General features: G+C 36.7%; 1 protein-coding gene across 3 annotated transcripts in view; it reads left to right on the top strand.

The window, feature by feature from the left end:
* ATP13A3 (ATPase 13A3) overlaps positions 1-18,656 on the top strand; it is a 61,128-nt gene that overhangs the window by 11,568 nt on the left and 30,904 nt on the right. For all 3 annotated transcript variants that reach the window (XM_075031657.1, XM_075031658.1, XM_075031656.1), the window contains exons 3-7: positions 10,635-10,728; positions 12,705-12,878; positions 13,687-13,857; positions 14,179-14,249; positions 17,875-17,955. In XM_075031657.1, the coding sequence (XP_074887758.1) occupies positions 10,635-10,728; positions 12,705-12,878; positions 13,687-13,857; positions 14,179-14,249; positions 17,875-17,955 (591 nt within the window). The remainder of the gene's footprint in view (positions 1-10,634; positions 10,729-12,704; positions 12,879-13,686; positions 13,858-14,178; positions 14,250-17,874; positions 17,956-18,656) is intronic.

Genomic DNA, 18,656 nt, shown 5'->3' with positions numbered 1-18,656 from the left:
GCAAATAAATTGTCCTGCTTGACATCTTAAATTCTTTGATACAACCTTTTAACTTTAATTTTTAGTGTTGTAGAGTTTTAGCAATTTCTGTCATGCATAGCATTTCTATTGATTGGTGGTTTGGTTGCACACAAGAAGAGCTCTTTCCTTGAAGCCTTTCTGATCTAAGTAAAGCGAATGTGCCACATACTTAAGGCTTTGTATCAATTTATTATGACTGTTTAAAAAAATTATACTTTCAGTAAACATTAGAAAACTCAGTTTTAAGTACTGAAGTTTAACCTATTTGCATGTATAGATCTTACGGAATGAATTTTTAGAAGTGAGTACAATTTGGTGCTATTTCTTTTAATCTGGAAGATATTCTACATGTGTGCATTTAGCAGTCATAGTTTAACTTTAAGAATCTTACATCACAACATCAGGGAGGTGAAGGAATACTGCTTTGTGTTGGAATGCTCAGCTGAAAGCAACAAAAGGTACTAAGTCATACTTATGATGGGAGAGAAAAGAAAGACGCTAAAGCAGATTGCTTGCTTATGATGAGTATGACTGGTTCTCAAACTATGCTGTGGTCATAGCTGTATGCCAACTGTATGTGCTTTTGAGGAAACAAAAGTTAAGTATCTAAACTTTAGAGGAAAGTTCATCACTTGTGATTAGTCTGGTTGTGCTTGATGATCTCCTTATAAGCGAACATAAATTTGATTCAAATGTTCTTATGTTAACCTCAAAAATATTTTCCAAGAATTTAGAGGAAGAGGAAAAAAGTCATTGCCTCCTTTTACTGAGCATCCATACTACAAAAGCAAATATATCCCAGGAAGCAGATACTCTGCATCGCACAATAAGGCGGCAGCCACGCAGGAAAGGTTGGGTTCTTGGCACGGCCCCTGAGGGGAAATGCTTCCTTGAAAGAACCCATTGTTGCTGGATCTGGGTCTTCAGACTCCCAATTCTCCACTAGAATACTTGCAGTTCTCTTGGTGCTGGATGGGGCATCTTTGCCATCTCCATTATCTGACCATAATAGTCTTGGTTATTTAATCAAATAGAAGGACTGAGTAAAGTTCATGCCCCATGCAAGAGAGGAACATCTTTTTGGAAACGGCTTCAGTACTCAGCTATTGAAAACTCATGCTGGGTGTAATGGTGCCGTGCCTTATCCAAGGTATTTGAAACAGTTTAACTTTCTCTTCCAAGAATAAATAAAACATTTCATTGTGTCTGTTGTCAAAGTCTGTGAATTGTAACCCACATGTCTAGAATACTCTTCCAAGAGCGGAAAGAAACAATAAGCATCTAAAATAAATGTATGCTTTATTGGATTCCCTGACTGTGGGACAGATCTTCTTTCCCTTGTGGCAGCCAGGTAGGAGATCCAGAAATCTAAAAAGGAAACAAGGAAAGACTGTATTTCTGTGTGCCTGAGAGTGAGAACAAGCTTTGGGCAATTTTGACTTTTGGTGCTTGATTTACCAGTTGAAAATTTGCATTAATGTAAATAGCTGCTGCGTGAAGTAAGATAAATGAGATGCCTGGAAGCTTAGGTGGTTAAGTGTTTGACTAGTTGTCCTTGATATGACTGACTGTGTTCCTAAATTCTCTTCTAACGTGTCTTCAACTTGTGCATGTGCTATTATGTTAACAACAAATGTTAAAGTGGTCTGAAAATAATGATCTGAAGAGCAGTTAAAAGTAAGTTTTGAGTATAGTATTGGCTATAGTACTTTGTTATCATGATGAATTCTGATACTGAGTTTATTGTTAGATGTAGAATTATCTTTCCTTAATGTAGCATATATTCTACTATAAACATTACAATTGCTATTGCAGCCTGCAAAAAGTATACTTTACAAAGAATACACTCTACAAATGTAAATACAATTTTGGTTTGGTGATTGTTGGATACAATGGTCTTCCTTAAGCCTAAACACAGAAACAAAAGCTTGTATTATAACAGAAAGCCCAAGATGGGAAGTGATAAAATAGGTATTGAGTGGAGGGCTTTGTTAAAATTTAGCTCGTGTACTTGTAAAATTTCCATGTATTCATTAAACTATTATGTCATTCTTATTGTTAGAGCTTGGTTAGTTGACTAAAGTGTTAAGCTTTGTTTGTAGTACAAATTATAACCTTAACTCCTTTCAAAATATAACTGGAGGTTTTTTGATCTTTCATGGTTCTTCCAGCTTGTATGTCTTACCCAGACATTTATTGTGCATGCTGTGCATAACTTCATGTTTAAGGGTTCAGCCTCAAGCTACTGGAGAACTGTAAATTGCATCAGCTTCCATTCATGTAAGGTGCATTTCTCACATTGAAGGTGCCTCTCAAGGAGAGGGTCTTCTGCGTTTGTAGTGTGGATTACAAACTTGTAAAAATATTGATATGTTAAAATAATACTGAAAGTTTTACAAATAAATTTAAATTACACGTGTAAATTCATCATAGTGTATGTTGAAGTAAAATGTGATAACCTTTGTTTTTTATGGTCACAAAAATGTGATATCCCCAGACTTTTGGTTAAGTTGCCCATCAGGTGTAAAGTGATCTATTTCAGTTTTGAAGTGGTCTTTGGGTGACCTGGCTTTTATGTTTTGGGGGCAGGCAAAGACAGGCTCTTGCAGATGGTGTCAGGTTTGCCAGCTGGTGCGAAAAGTCTCTAACATTATGATGCAGCTCAGATGGATGGATCCCTCTGAGTCCAGGGTGTAGTGTAATCCCACCTGCCCCAAATTGTGGCTGTGGTCCTAGATAATAAGTGGAAGTTGTCACTGCAACAGTGGTGCACATAAGAGAAGCAAAAATGCTGCGTGCAGGCACACTTGTGTGCAGAAGCTCCTTGAAGACTCTGAGAATCCATAAAAAGGAACTTTGGAAACTCTTTCCTTTGAGGAGGTACTGAGACTTATGAGGGATGATGAAGTCTGATAACAGACTGTTTGGAGACAAGATGTCATAATGTGGATTTTAGCAGGGTGTTCTTATAGCTTTTAAAACAGATTCCTAGCTTTTTTAATTGCAAATCTTTGTAAAAATAGTGCTTTTTTTCATTTTGAGTGGCTGCAGGTTCTGCCGATCTGTTTTGAAAGCAGCCGGTGGAGAAATTTTAGGAAATAGTACATTATTTTAATAGATGCTGAAATAGGATCCCTTATGTAAAGGAGAAGGACTGGAAAGTAAATATGGGACTTATGTCCAAGACCCTGTGGGCAGAAGCTTTGGTTTCAGCTCTTGAAAACTTGAAATGTTCTGTTCAAGTTTGCTTTTTTTTCTGTGATTGATTTTTAACGTGTGCAGCATGTTATGTGATACGGTTTGAGAAGAATGTGGTCCCAAATGTTTTCTTACCTTTATTTTTTTCTGATCTTTACATCTTGTTAGCCTTGTGTCCTTGTCCATTTATTTATTGGTACAGTACGTTTTAAATGAAGTCAGTGTTTTAGACTCAGTGTTTCAGGTATTGTATGTGGAACTCATTGGCAGTTGGCATGGGCAGGAGCTGCAAGCTCAAGTAGTAATAGCTGATAAGACTTTTCCTTCTATTTTTATAGCTCCATTTATAAGTGTGCTTCTTCTAGAGCGTGATCTCTTAAGCTATACCTAGAACTTTTTTTCCTCGGCTGCCGCCAATTCTGACATCAGGTTAAATATTACACATGCATTGAAAGCGATGTATTGAATGCAGCTTCGCATGGTCAGTGCTGTCACGTCCTGTGTAGACTAGAAAGTCTCATTAGCAGGATGGCAAAGGAGATCTTGGGTCAAGAACAGGTTTTTTTGTTTTGTTTTTTGTCTGCTGAGAAATGCTTCTGTGGTCTGGGGAGAAGAAAGTTCTTAATCTTTCTGGAATAATTTTGAAGAGGCGTTTTCATTGTTTTTTACTGTTAGTAGTTAGATAAGAGGTACTTCGTTTTATTTGCATAGGGGCATATTGCAACCGTAAAATTTTGAAGAACAGTTAATATTCAGAGCATCTTTTGGCATTTGGCCTGAGGTACAAGTGCAGAACTGTCTTCCAAAGTACCATCTCCTTGGATGTGCCAAGTGTTCCCGTGCAGCACCTGATACACAGCCCTTGCAGGGTGATGTGGAAAGCTGGCTTCTATGGCAGGGCAAAAGAATACACTTTTCCTCTGTGAATCACTTTGTAAAATTAACTGCCATCCTCTTCTGCTAATGGTTGAATGTAGCCCAGGCTGTGTTTTCATCTTTGCTAAGAAATCAGATGGTATTGTGAAACTGAATGTGTTCTCAGAAGATACATTCGTACTTCTTCCTGGCCTGTTATTGCTCTTCTAGTTTGATTACTTCTTCAATTTTTAATTTCATAACTGCCAGTAAGGCAGAGATTGAGCATTAGTTGGTGTTTTGTATATGTAAAGCAATTGCTTACCTCCCGTAGGTCCATTGCATAAATGCCAAAAACCTTTGTCATAAGGCATGGAAAAAAATGGACTGTTTGGTAACTGCTCTCAGTGTGTGGGCATCGTGTGTTGCTGGAACAAGAATAAGCCCTGGTGGTAAACGTTGCCTTTCTAAGGTCGGTTACCTTGTGAGGTTGATTCCTTCTTGTGGTAAAGGGTTGGAAGTATGGCTCTGAAGTGCAGAAATGTTTAATTTCTGAGTGACTGAAATAATGTTTGGCTTTCTAGTTTCAAAACAAAACAGGGTTTTACTGTGTTTTGACAGCTAGTCAGGTTACAGTTGAAGATGATGTCTGTCTGCTATGGAACAGGCGCTATCTGCAGTTAAGAATGACTGTTCCAAGATGTTTTTAAATTTAGTAATCTGAAAGACTTGTAATGACATCAAGCTACTTAGAAACTTAATTTGCAACTCCAGAGCTGTGAAGTGTTTCTTAATGGAGGATGTATTTGTTTAAAATAAGTTCTGGAAAAGGATTTTTAGTCTTTCAGTAGCCCTTAAAGATACTATAATGGTTCCTTTTGGACCCAGGAGGGCCAGAGGGGTCACTTAGTAAGACACTAGATCAGATTTCAGGAATATGATTTCATGTTTGATCTATACCATGATCTTTTTCTAGACAGGTCAGTCAGGTTTTTTTGATCTTAATTCTCTTCCTGTAGAAGTTTATGGTGCTTGGTTTATTTAATGACCGTGGTTACATAGGGAGCTGAGGAAAATTGACTCATATTAATCTTTGCACATAGGTGGTTTTAAAACTTGGCTGTTCTCATGCATGTCTCTTGCTTTTCCTGTCTGCCTTGCTAGCTTTTAGTTTGCTCTTTATGTTCTTACCAAAGCAGTGCTGGTTGATCCTTGTCTTGTAGAGAAAATTAACTCGTTTCTACAACATTCAGATAGTGACCAAATTCCCTTTTTTAGCTTTGTTGCACTTGATCTCTAAAGGTCATCTAATATGGTGTATGTGATTGCTTCATTATGCTCTGTCATAAACTGTAAAATGCTGAGAGTGAGAAATGTGTGTATTTCTTAACTGCCGCCTTTATCATCGATTAGCTCCTCAAAATGAATGTTGTCTTCACTCAGAACAGCTGTAAATACAAGGAAGGGTTTGGTCACAAGCCTATATGCTTTTAGCTGGGCAGATAGTATCAGGACTTGTGCATAGACCTGAAACTGTCTGCAGGCTCCTGGTGAGGCATTTGTGGTTTGAATAGAAGGAGCTGGACCGGGCGGCTGATGCCTGGAAGCGCAGCCTCCGCGCCAGCCCGGCCACAGTCTTGCAATTGTTCGGCCACACTGGAGGGAAGAGGGAAAAAAAAAAGGCATTCCAAGCAGTGCCAAATTTTCTTTGATATGTTAATCTTTTGATAACAGTTTGAAAAGCCCTTGGAGACTTTTTTTAGATTTTAAACAAAATAGTTCATTTGTCAGGACTTCCCTTGTAGATAGGGTCTCAGTTATTAAGAACTGCCTCACTAACTCATGATAACAAAAGCAAGTGCAGAGGACAGCTGCTGGACTGCTTGTTGGTAAGAGAAACTCTTTTAGTTATCTCAGGATTTTTATGAATATCTGAAAAGAATAAAATAGGAAATCTTTAAGATAGAAGTTTGTAAGTTTATTTACTTGCATATTTTAAGCAGATGAATGATGGCAGCATAAGCATATGTAACAACTTGATAATTTTTTAATGCATATCCATACATGGATTTTTACTAAAGACTTAAGCTGTCAAAATTGTATTTTCATCTGAGAAACTTGGTATTTAAATTACCCAGTGACTGCAGGAGACCTCAAAAGTTTCTTCTTTTGTAGCTGTAGTCTTTACAGACCGTGGAATTTTTCTCTTGAAATTAAGAAACTTGCAGTTAAACTGGAAAATTGGAAGAATAAACTGCTGGCAACAATGTATGTATGCTAAAGCAGAATTAGTATTTAAGGATTATGGACTTAGGACAAATGTTGAGGAGAACAGAGGGAAGTTCTCTGCTTCCCAACCCCCAAACCCAACTTGAAGGGTAAAATTTGTACTGAAGTAGTTTGTTAATTATGCCAGCTATTGGAAAACTGACTTCAGATACGCTAGTAGTCCTTCAAAAGTGTGGCTTGCAGAATTCTTCAGGCATACTGATTGAGACTTACTGTATTCTTTAACAACATTTACCTTAATAAATATGCCATGAGTTCACTTGCACCTTTTATACTGTTGCTACAAATGTTTATTGCATATAAATATTTTGGTAGAACTGCTTGGTATCCTGGTTGTGTAGTCAGGATAGATCAAAAAATAGATATTGGTGTAATTCAGATAATTCAGAAAAGGTGTAACATTTTCTTCACTGTGGGGGATGCATGTAGTTTTAAGGTCTGTACACTGCTGTAATCTCTTCAGTGATCCAATTTGTGATCTACTTTAGTTCCAAAATAATATCGACTTAAATCTGAAGCTGCAAGTGCTGCCCTACTCATAACTATATACTATTCAGGACAGAGGCAAATAGCAAATGCAGTTTAACTTAATTTTTATATACTTTTTTTACAAAGTTGCAGATTGTGATTCAAATGTATGCTCTTATTCAGACACTGTTCAGCTGATGCTGTAACATTTGTTAAATTTAGACCTATGTTCTAAAATGTTGCAAATGATTTCATTCTCTTAGTCTTGGTGGCAAACAGCTACAGACCTTTTTGATACTTCCTACTTTTCTGACTCTAGAATATGCTTAGCTATACAATAGTAGCTCAATAAGTAAAAATTATGTAAGTGGAGTGACAGTAATTTTTGCCATTTCCATTGTTTTTGTCCCTTTTCTTTAAAAAGAATAAATAGTGCTTTTTGGATGCTATTTTCAGTTTGTTAAAGGGGGAGAGGACTTGTCTGGCTGTTCACTCCAAGGAATCTGTGCCGGAGAGAGGCTGAGTCCACATTGCTGCTTGTGAGTGAATTTCAACCTCACTTCAATTCTAGTACTAGTAAAATGTTGTATTCCCTTGTAGTCTGAGAAGTCTGGGGCTTATATTTATTTAATTAAATATTTAATTAAGTATTGAAATGTTTTAATTTCCCACCATATTATAGAAATAAGTAAAGATCAAATGCAGATTGCTAAAATCTCTTCTGAGTTGGTGAGATGCTGCTACTTCTTTCTTCAGTCTGACCCAGCAGCCTGAAGTCACCTCCAAAGAGGGCAACCATGTGGAGCCCATGCTGGTGGTGTTCAACCCCAACTTTCAGCAGGGCAGTAAGAAACAAACCCAAAGTAGTTATGCATTTGAACTCTTGATGATGAGCTTGGGCTGATGATGTGCCAGAAGGGATAAGATTGGAGAAAGAGTGCTGTTCTTTGTTGCTGAATAGTAATGATTTTCATGACCCAGCAACTAAGAAAAGATCTCTAATGTTTTCTAAGTTTAGAGATTTGAATTTGAGTTTAATATGGAGAATTACAGACAGTATGTGAAATATTGAGAATGTGTGTGTTAGTTGAAGGTCGCTCAGTAAATGAGTCTGTATAAAATAATGCAGATGGAGCTAATGATGTGAGTCAAAAATAGCCTCCTAATGCTTCTCATGTACTCCCTGTGTGATTCTACCCAGCTGTTATTGCTGGTGCTCTCATTGCTGAGATTTCCCTTCGTGCTTCTTCAGACCGACAACTTGACGCTCCTTCCTGGCTGTCGAACAGCCCTAAATTAAGGCAATTGCACTTCTCTCATGCTGCTGTGGTGTCCCATAAGGAGCCTGTTCTGATGTGTTGGCCATATGGAAATCTCAGTTGAGATTTATTGATGTTGAAGCTGTTTGCATTTATTTTGCTGCCTGGTGCTTTCCTGTATCAAGTGTAGTTGTTGCTAGATATGTTCATCAAGATTGGAGTTTTGCCTGCAGGCACTTTTTTTGATGTTGCAGTACACTATAGTGGGGAAATGCATGTTTGTTTAAGAACAGACTAGTTCAAGTATGATAAATCTAGTAATTCTGTCATGGAGCTGTGAACTCTATTAGAAGTATAATTCTGTAAATACACAAAACTTTTTCCGGCTGCATGGCTTCTTGATTGAAAATGTGATTTGTATAGTGTACAGAAAGTTGTTCGATGTTATTAATTCAAAGATTGTTCTCAGGAGCTTTCTTAGCAATCCTGTGTAGGTTTAAGACAGATTTTAACTGGTTGCATATATGTGTCTTTCCCAGGATAAAAAGAAGAGTGGCAATTTAAACAAAAAATTGGTTTAGAACTTAGATGATTTGTGCAACAGATAAGGAAGTATCAGTGGTGCACATCTTTTGGCTTGATTTCCAAATTAATCTGCAGTAAGGAAGGTATTCATAGTTCAGTATTGGACAGTAATAGAAAATTTTCAGCTTAACAAAGCAAGGAGCATGTGAGCTGGTGTTTCTATCAAAGAAGACAGTTGTTATCAAATTTGCTTCCTTCCATACAGAACAAAATACAAACTGTATCAAGCATTCAATTTATGAAGTGCTGAGTTGTTTTTCACCTGTAACTGAGTCCTGTGTTGTGATGCAGTTCTTTGCTTTGATTGTGTGTTTATCCCACTAGGACCTTGTTCAGCAGTGGGGGTAGATTTCTGAGGAGACCCAGATTTGGGCAGCAACAGAAACCTTTTGTGTTGGGTTCCTTCCTCATTTGTTGGCTTAATTGGAAAGGAGGTGGTAGCTTGCAGAAAACACGTGAGGATGTGATGATGTTGATAAACTGCAGGAATTGGGAGGAAGGACCTTTTGAAGTTGGCATTGCTGCTCAATGTAAGTGCGTGGATCCAGGGGCTGGCTTTGAGGGGATCTGACTTGAAGTCTGGTGATTTGATTTGTGAAAATGTTGGGGAGTTAATGACAGCAAAGAACTGGGTAATGGTTGTGCTTTTGTCATAATGCTACCTAATACTAAGTGTTTTGAATAGTGGCATCCTAGCCTTCAATGGACAGCTGAGATGAAGTTAGGTGGGTGGCTTTCACCTTGATTCTTTTTTTTTTGTTGTTGTTGGTAACAGCCTTCTGTCTGAAAAATGACAATTACAGTAACTACGTGTGCTATGACAGTGAATCCTTAATACTTGAGGACTGCTTATATGCTGTGGTAGTAAGTGGTGTCTTCAGAGAGATTTATGTGTGCAGTAAATGAAAACAAAGGTTGTACATTGTCAGTGTAGAGAATGATAGTTAATCCATGCCTTGGCAGGTGAGCACTGGCTATTGAGTGCTTTTAACTATGGTAGGGTGGTCCTGTGGAAATATAATACAGCTGCATTAATTACAAATTGTATACAATTAACAGGTACAGGGGTGCCCAAATGGATTCAGTTTTAATTTCAAAAAATTTAGCTTTTTGAATTTGATTTTCTTTATTTGTGATGTTGAAACTTCTGATGAGCCTCATAGTTATGTTGTAGCCTTTTGTTTGTAGTTCTTCCCTATTGGAATAGGGATCTGTGTGCAATATGTTCATCTCATAGTCACTTCATATTTTTTCATGCCCTTCCCTATTCGTGAAACTTGTGATCATAACCTATACTCAAAGCTCCCCTCAAGATTTGCAATTAGAAGAATTTACAGTAAGAAATGAACCCATTGATACAAATTGGATGGTAAAAAAATTGGAAAGAAGGGAAAAGACTAATGGACCATTAAGCATGTTGTGATTTAGAAATACAAACCTTTTTTTAGCACATACTTTTTTTTCTTCTCAGATGAGACATGCACAGCTTGGGGGTACAATGCCTTTCCTTGTGGATGATAGCCTGGCTTCTGAAAGCATCTGACTGGAGTTATTACAGTACAGACTGATAAAAATGTGTAATCTTGACCTACTTGAAGTCTTTTTTTTTTTTACAGGTTTAATTTAGGCTTCCATCCTGAAGTTTGTAGAATGTACCAAAACCTGCTTGCTGCGTGTACAATGTAACCAAGTTAAATTGGTACAAGCTCTTTTCCTTCCTTCAAAGCCTGCTGTTTCTGCAGTATTTCACTTGTATTCATCCAGTGTTCAATCTTAAAGCTTTACTAGAGCTCCTTGGGTCATTACTACTGGAAAATAGTAACAGTGCAAATTTAAGATATATATTAATATGTTGTCAGTGTGTTTTATGTGTATGCACTTACAGAAGATAAAACAACCTAATGCTTCAGTATAAAATCAGTAATGTTGCTTCAATTTTTAATTCTTTTGTTGTTAAAGGTCTTCCATATCTCAAGTCGAGAAGTTCCATATCGTACTAAACATGGAGAAAGAAGAAAAGAAATTTGTCAATAAAGCAGAGGAGGATGAGATGGTAATTAATTCTGTTCATGTGTTTTTATACAGTGAGAGAAACACATTTTCATGGTTTTCTCTCTAAATGGGACATATTACATTAGGAAGTGGACTGTCTCAGTTTAAATGAGTTAAGCAATTTTATATGGTTATCCCTGATAATCTTTTTTTGGTATTAAGAAATGTAGTCTTGGGATAGGAAATGTTTTTGTTGAAAGCCTTTGCAAAGGTTCTGGGTTGGCTACATTGAGGTCGGCAGTCCAATGGTAAAAGATTTTGGTACTTACCTTTTTTTTTTTTTTAAAGGAAAATGGAAGCAAAGTATTGGTGGGGTTTTTTTTTCTCCAAATCTTGGAGTTTTTTTCTTGTCATCTAAAACAGGTTAATGCTCCATAATCTGACTGTACTCTGCATAATCTTGCATATTCATATTTACGCAGATAAGACCCACTCCCTAAAGCATGGCAAGCAGTTTTATGGGTATTTGGTAGCACATAAACTTTGCTTCCTACTAGAGCAATGATATTTCTTATTTCTCCTGGAAGATGCAGCAGTTAGTTTTGACAGGAAAATAGTGGCAGCTGATCTTTAAATTTTTATCCCATTTTAGAGATAGCAGAAAATATTTGGGATATATAGGGATTTTTGTTTTAAAAAATGGTAGTTTCCTGTGAATTGAAGTCCTTGTTCTTTCTTTGTGCATGCTGCTAGGAAAAGCTGCTCTCCACTAGACCAGCTCTAATATGGAGAGTAGGCAAATACACTGTAAAACAACAAAATGAAACTGAGATGCTTATGGTCTGATCACTAAACTAAATGCTTTTCAGAAGAAATAATTTTGTTTTGCCCCAAAAGAAGCATTAACCTCTCCCGCTATCTTTCACCCACCTGTTTTTATTGGTAAGGAGTGAATACTGACTCTAGTGTTTTGGGGGTAACAGAGAATGGGTTTTGTCTGATTTGTGTCAGGTGAGAAGGCTGCAAAAGGAACTTGTTGAAAAGCCTTTTCTTAGGAAAGGAGTTTAAACAATTTCTAATACCATTTAATGAAAAGTACAAAAAAATTTGCAACAAGTTGGTGTCAATATGAACAATGTGGGTGGGACTCAATGGGAAACTTCATTGCCCTTTTGCAGCAGGAAATATAATCTAATGATGTAATGCGAAACTCGGGAATGTAACACAGCTTCTAGTAAGTCACTGAATTATTTTCTGTTCCTGGCTGTCATCAGGTTAAGTTGGTACTTGCCTTTGACCAAGGCAAACTTAATACTTTGTGGGTTTTTTAATGGGAGAAGAGAATTTTTCCAGCTGGTGCAAGTTACAGAACCTTTGACAGTGCAGCTTGCAGCTTCTGATGTTTCACAGTAGCATTTCTTCTTAAATGGCAGGCAAAATAAGCCAGTTTTTGTACTAAAAACTAGTGTTTGATGAATATATTTTCATACTTGTTTTGAAAGTATGAAATTCTGCTGGCAACAAAAACTATGTATGATAGCAACAAAAACTAATGCTGTGCTAGTATTCAAAACTATGTATACTAGCTAATGTGGTAAAATCAGCATTTGATTAAACCAAATATGCTTTTACTTCTAACTGCTTAGTTGACTTGTGCTGGGTCATGGTCATGGTCAAAAATTTGGTCGTTCACTGAAAGTTAAGGTAGGTTGTGTTGCAACCTAAGTCCTTAGGGAGCAATGCAGAGAGGAGTCAGGTCCTATAATGAAATGTTGTAAATGATGCGTATCCTCTGCCTTTCTGAGGCTTTTACTGATGTTTATATTTCTGACTGAGCAAAACAGTCCTCCTTTTTGTTGCCTCTCCGTCATGTATTAAGTTTTTTACATCTTTCCTTCCCCCAGAAAAGAAAAAGGAGAAAATGGCTTTGAAATTCGATTCGCTTTAAATACTGCACTTATGAAAAATTAATGTTGGCTTCCCAAGCCAGAGCAATTAAAGAGGGTCATTGTTTGTTGTTTCTCTCTTTCCATGCAGGAGATCTATGGTTATGATCTTTGTCGTTGGAAGTTGGTGCTAGTTACTGTAGGAGTGATCTGTTCTGGTGGCTTTCTTCTCCTCCTCCTCTACTGGATGCCTCAGTGGCGTGTGAAAGCAACATGCAAAAGGACTACGCTTAAAGACTGTGAAGTGGTTCTGCTGAGAACAACTGTAAGTCTATAGGAGGGTGTGCTTCTCCCAGTTTACAGTTGTTTTACATCCCTCTTGCTGCTTGCTAAAGTATACAAATCCTTGCCTGCAATGTAGACATGATTTTGGTTCACAGCACTGCAGAACTGTGCTCCTTGGTACTGTACATAGCTTTGCTGCCCATATGGGAAGACTGACAGCTGCTTGCAGAGGACATAGCAAAAAGAAAGTCTTTGCTTTTGGATTTTAAGAATTAAATACATGATTGCTGTTGTCATCAAAAGTTACAGAACAGATACCTTGTTCATATAACCTGATAACATGGTTTTCAGGTTTTCCCTCCCTTGTTCAGGAAAGATAGATCTGTTGAATTAAGGCATAACTGCAGACTCAAGTGTGGTTTGATTTTTCAAGTGATTTTTCTTCCTCCACAATTGCTGGTTATGATCTTGTGTTAAGTCCTCAGTTATTTGAAGTTGTAGGGTGGATGCAGCTGAATGCATAGGAATTGTGTAGTTCCTACTACTACAGAACAGCTATTTTAAATTGTGAAGGGTTGAAGATGTCAAAATTCAAGTACCAAGACTCATTGCTTAAAAAAAATAATAAATCTTTCAGCAAAATCTTTTGGAAAGCAAAAAGCTTTTAGAATTGTGGAAGGAAAATGTATTCTTAAGGTAGCTGATATTAACTTGGGGATATCTTCTGTAGTTATGTATGGCTCTGCTAATCTGTCATCTGTTATTGACACATTTTGCTACAGATATTGTAGTAAAATGCTGTTTAAATGATGTTTCAACGAACTCATTTTTTCCCCTCTCTTTTTAAGGATGAATTCAAGATATGGTTTTGTGCAAAGGTTCGCCTTATGCCTTCTTTGGGAGCCAATCCTTTACAGAATCCTAACCCTATTATACACAAGGTTTCAAATGGCCATGCTGTTCATTTCTGTGAATCTGCTGCAGAAGAGAATAAAAATGATTTGAAAAAATATTTGCCTGTAAGTAAACCTGCAATACTATGCTTGCTGATTTTCGAAGTATCTCAAGTGGTATCTAGAGTAAACACACACAATACAGTACACATGAGCTGCTACTTTTGTCTAAAAGGCTAACTCTTTCTTTGGGTGGAGCACAAATCTTTTGCTCAATAACCTGTTACTGGAAATTGTGGAATCCTTGAAAGATTATTTTGAAAAGAAAACTGTTCATTTTTCAGTGAAGTTTTTCCAAATCCACTTTCTACTGCTGTTCAGAATAAAGTCAGTCAGAAGAGAGGAGTTAAGCGGTGCTAGTTTAATATCTGTCTGTTGCCCTTTCAGATTCGTTATTTCACACATCACAGCGTGAAGTATTTCTGGAATGATTCAGTTCAAAGTTTTGATGTTGTACGGTAAGAATACTTTTTTCTTTTGTGTTGTGCTTCAGCTGCATTTTTTTTAAAATACAATAGCATGCCTAAGAACATGGTGAAAATTGGTATCGTATTCTGACCAGCTGTTTTAGCTCACTGAGTCTTTGTTTGAACCATAGTGAGATTTTAACTTGGTGACTTTGGAAGGAAGGTATTTGTTTAATCTACCTTTATCGAGCATGATTCGTATAGGGTGACAGGCTGCATGCCTTTGCAGGCTTTTTGCCTGTTCTTGGAGTGTTATTTGTGAATCGAAGCACCTGTTTATAGACAGTAGCTCTCCCTCTATAAACTCTTAAAAACGTTCCTTCTGATGGAATAACTTACATTTTTTGCATTGCTGCTGAGTTAAACCCAAAAGGAGTATGTAGGAAGAGGGGAATTCACCAAATATCTTGTTGCTCACCTTTGCATGTAGGTCTGCTGCTACATTCTAGTCCAGTTGAGCTGAATTTGATCCCTCTTTTATTACTCTCTAGTAACAAAAACAGGTCTCCTGCATTGATAGAAAACGTCTTTTAGTGGGCAGTACTAGCTGTGCTCACTGAATATGATGTGCTGTATTTTCTTTTATCCAGCAGCACTGTTGCATGACGTTAGGGTTGAAGAAGAAAGTTCTTTTATCTGATGCTACTGATAAGGCCTTAGCATAGTGCTAACAAGTTAAATGAACGCAGGCTTCTCTGTTTTTGACAACTGCTTGTTAAGATAAGAAGTTCGGATCAGAAATACAACCTCTTTTTAACTTAAATCAATGTTCACTGCATTGAACTATCATGTGGAAAAGTCCAAGCACTACATATAGAAAAAAAATACTGACCAGGGACTGAAGGAAAGAAAAATAGCCAAAATTACTGTAAGAAGAAACATACTCTGCAAATGTTTCTTACGTTTTTGAAAACAGTGTGTGATAATAGTATGGAAAGTTATCAGCGATGACAACAATTTAAAGAAATGATCATAATACAAGGAGTTACAAAACTGAGCACTCCTCTGGGAGGATGGAAGTGTCCCAGTTCATGTGTAAATAATTAAAGCTTTGTATGCATTTTTTTATGTTAAGCTTCCCATGAATTACAGTGGTGCAGGTAGTGACGCTTGTCATTTTGCATTACAGGGTCCTGTTTTCATGCCTATAGTGTTGCTAATTTAAACTGCTCAAAGGGCATATTTCCCACAGATGAGATTAAAACCTTCAAAACTATACTTTTAAGCTAAGAACAGATATGGGAAAAAAATCATAAGACTCCACGTGTTTAGAAAAAATGTTGTTCCTTAGAATTGAAGCAGTGACTTGAAACTTGGCATTTGTTGGCTATTTGACTGTGCCTTTTGATGTTCTTGTGATAACTCAGCCAATTTATAAGCCCTGGAAAAATCTCAGATATGCCTGTGAAGTTATGTGAGCATTTATTCAATCACATTCTTGCTGATGTGCTAAACTTTCATTTGTTTGATGTATTAGCAATGACTGAGCCTCACCACTTATTTAGTCAGGTACTGTAGCTGAGCTGCTCGCCATTTTTTAGCAGTTGGATAATAAAGAGGAGAAACAGCTGGATCTGAGACATACCTGATACTGGTAGAGTACTAAGTCACTTTTGCACAAGGTCAAATAAGAATGAGAGTTTGCTATAACTTTTCTTTAAAGTGAATGAGGTATGATCATGTAGTGAAGTACTAGATACCACCTGCAAAATAATAGCTGAACTTATGATAAATATTTTGAAAAGAAGTCTTAATCTGTCCTTCATCGAGGTACTTTTAATCTGCTCTTCAGTTTATGTAGAAGACAGAAATCGGTATTACCTAATAACATAGTAGAGAATTAAGTTAATATTTGTAAAGAGATGGTATATGAGACTGAGGGGTTTGTAGTGAAATCCCCAAGGCAAGCAACACAGTTGTAGTTGTGATCTAAGCACAATACTGCATGATGAAAGCAGATTCACTCTGTGCAGTGACTTACGCAAGTATCCAGAGACAGAACAGTTTGATCACATAATTAAAGACTTAGCACAATACAAAAGGGAGGCAAATTCACATTTCTTAGGCAACTGATTTGGTCATGAGAGCTTGAGTTTTATATCATTGTTCTTTTAAAAATAATTTAATGTTAAGATCACTGTTTTAAACACAGGAAATGCAAGTGTAATTGTTCTTAAACTAAATCAGACTTGGTCACATAGCCAAAGAGGATGCAACTTTGACCTCATATGTCTGTTTTGTTTTAGCTAGTGTCAACTGAATCTCAGAGTGAGTTGATGAGTGCTTTAGGTAATAAACTGTGCATACAGGGATTTTTAAATGCCCTGGGAATTCAGTACTGTAACAGTACTGTAACAAGTAGATAACATCCTGCTAGAAGCTTTGTCTTTGCATGGACATTACACACATAGGTATACATATTTGCATATAAAGCACTTAGTTTTAGGGATCCTTCTTAAACCCACTGTTATATTCCTTTTTGTGCAGGAAAAGAAAAATTGAATCATTTGGGATGGAATGGGAGGAAAGGCACAGTTATTAACAGAGAATTGTGTATTTATTAATCTAAAAATTGTTATTTTAAAATCCTTGAACTTGAAAAATTTTAGGGAAACTTTTGTAAACTTATGGCCAGATTAACACATTAACATTTTTACCTTCTCTTATGAGAAGTTGCTGGAAACATGGTCCTAGCCTTTGCAATAGTGTGGATTTTCAAAGCTTTCCCTGTGTTCTAGAGAATGGAAATAATTTTTACTATAAATGCACAGTAAAGAGTTTTTTCTTCACTGGGACAACTCTGAATCTTTTTTAGTAGATAACATGATAGATGTCCAATATAAAAAAGACTTGTGTTGAATAGTGCTGGTTTTGTCATGTCATCTGTGAAAGCCTTTTGGAAGGTAATGATGTTTTCCTGTGCATCCAAAGTATGTTCACGAGAAAATGCCTGGATATTGGGCATGGTATGTCTGATTTAATGAGTTTGGTAGTTGAAATGATCCCATAGCTGTAAACATAATGATGTTTCAGGTGTGCTTGCTTATCTGCAGATCTTCTAAATTATAGCATTTGTTTTCACAGCATAGAAAAAGGAAGTGTTTAAAATGTAGACTGTACTTTACCTAGTCATGGATAAAATTTTGATAGTAAGATGCTGCAAAATAGCTTTAGTATAGATTTGTCTGATAAATTGATTAATTTTTTAAAAAAATGCTTCCATTACTACTGAGAGGCAAATTAAGATAATTTGAAGGAATATTAATCCGTATTGATTTCATACATTTTATAAAACTTGCTCACTTTTTCTTTTTAGAGGTCTTTGAATACTAGTTATGCTAGTATTTTACTTCATTTTTGAAGTGTAACTTCATTTTGATTGAAATAGATATGACTGTTTTACAGAGTAAGATGTGTCAACAAGAGGACTGCTTTTAACATCTCACTGGTATCTGCAGTTGTGACAAAAATAGCTGGAAAAACATTAATCCATAGACTTTGTTCTTTTATAATACAGTGTAACTCTTGGCAAAGACCTAGCTCTTTTGAACTACTGCATACTTCATTTTAAATATCAGGTTTGTTAAATAACTCATTGACTTTTTCCTTTACTTAGAGGTCTAGATGAATCTACATTCTGTTCTTCAATTCATAACGAACACAGCACGGGACTGACAAAGGGAATGCATGATTACAGGTAATACTACAATATTTCAGGGAAGAATTGTTTTTGTTCCATTACCTGTGCTTACAGTGTTGGCAAAACTAGAAGACAACTGAGTGATTTGTGTTTACAGACAGGCTCTTACATTTCCTTCAAAGGCGGCTGTTAGATGTATGAAATTCTTGTTTTTCTTACCTATGCATTGAGTAGGAACTAGACTCCGATATTGTGTTGACTTACTTTTCTCAAACTACACAGACCATGGGAATCAGAACCATTGTTTAAAGTAATTCAGAATATATTTCTGAAATTGTATTTACTACTTAACATTTTGAAATACAGTGAGTGTACAAAAAGAATAGCAAGCACTTAGGTTTTCAACCATGTTGGCAGGTATACAGCGAAATTTGGCAGTTGATGTAAAACAAAGTAGTTATTTTTTCCACATAACTCGCCTTTAAGTGACATAAATGTTACCATAACATACTGTCATTGTTGAAGGGTGTGTGTGGGTTCAGAGGCAAATAGACTGATTCCCAGTGGAAAAGTCCATCAAAAGTTCTTTAGCTGGAAAGATGCTTATTTGTCTCAAGCTGCAGATTGTTGAAGGCTTGAAGGGAACACTGAGGGAGATCGCTCTGCTGCTTCTTATTTTCTCTACTATCCTTGGCTAGCAGTCATTGTGAGAGAGGGGATAGTGTGCTAGATGGCTAATAAGGAACTTTGGATGCCAG

Source organism: Buteo buteo, chromosome 7 (genome assembly GCF_964188355.1).
Source record: "Buteo buteo chromosome 7, bButBut1.hap1.1, whole genome shotgun sequence".
In the NCBI taxonomy this organism is placed as follows: Eukaryota; Metazoa; Chordata; class Aves; order Accipitriformes; family Accipitridae; genus Buteo; species Buteo buteo.
This window is presented reverse-complemented; position numbering and strand designations above follow the sequence as displayed.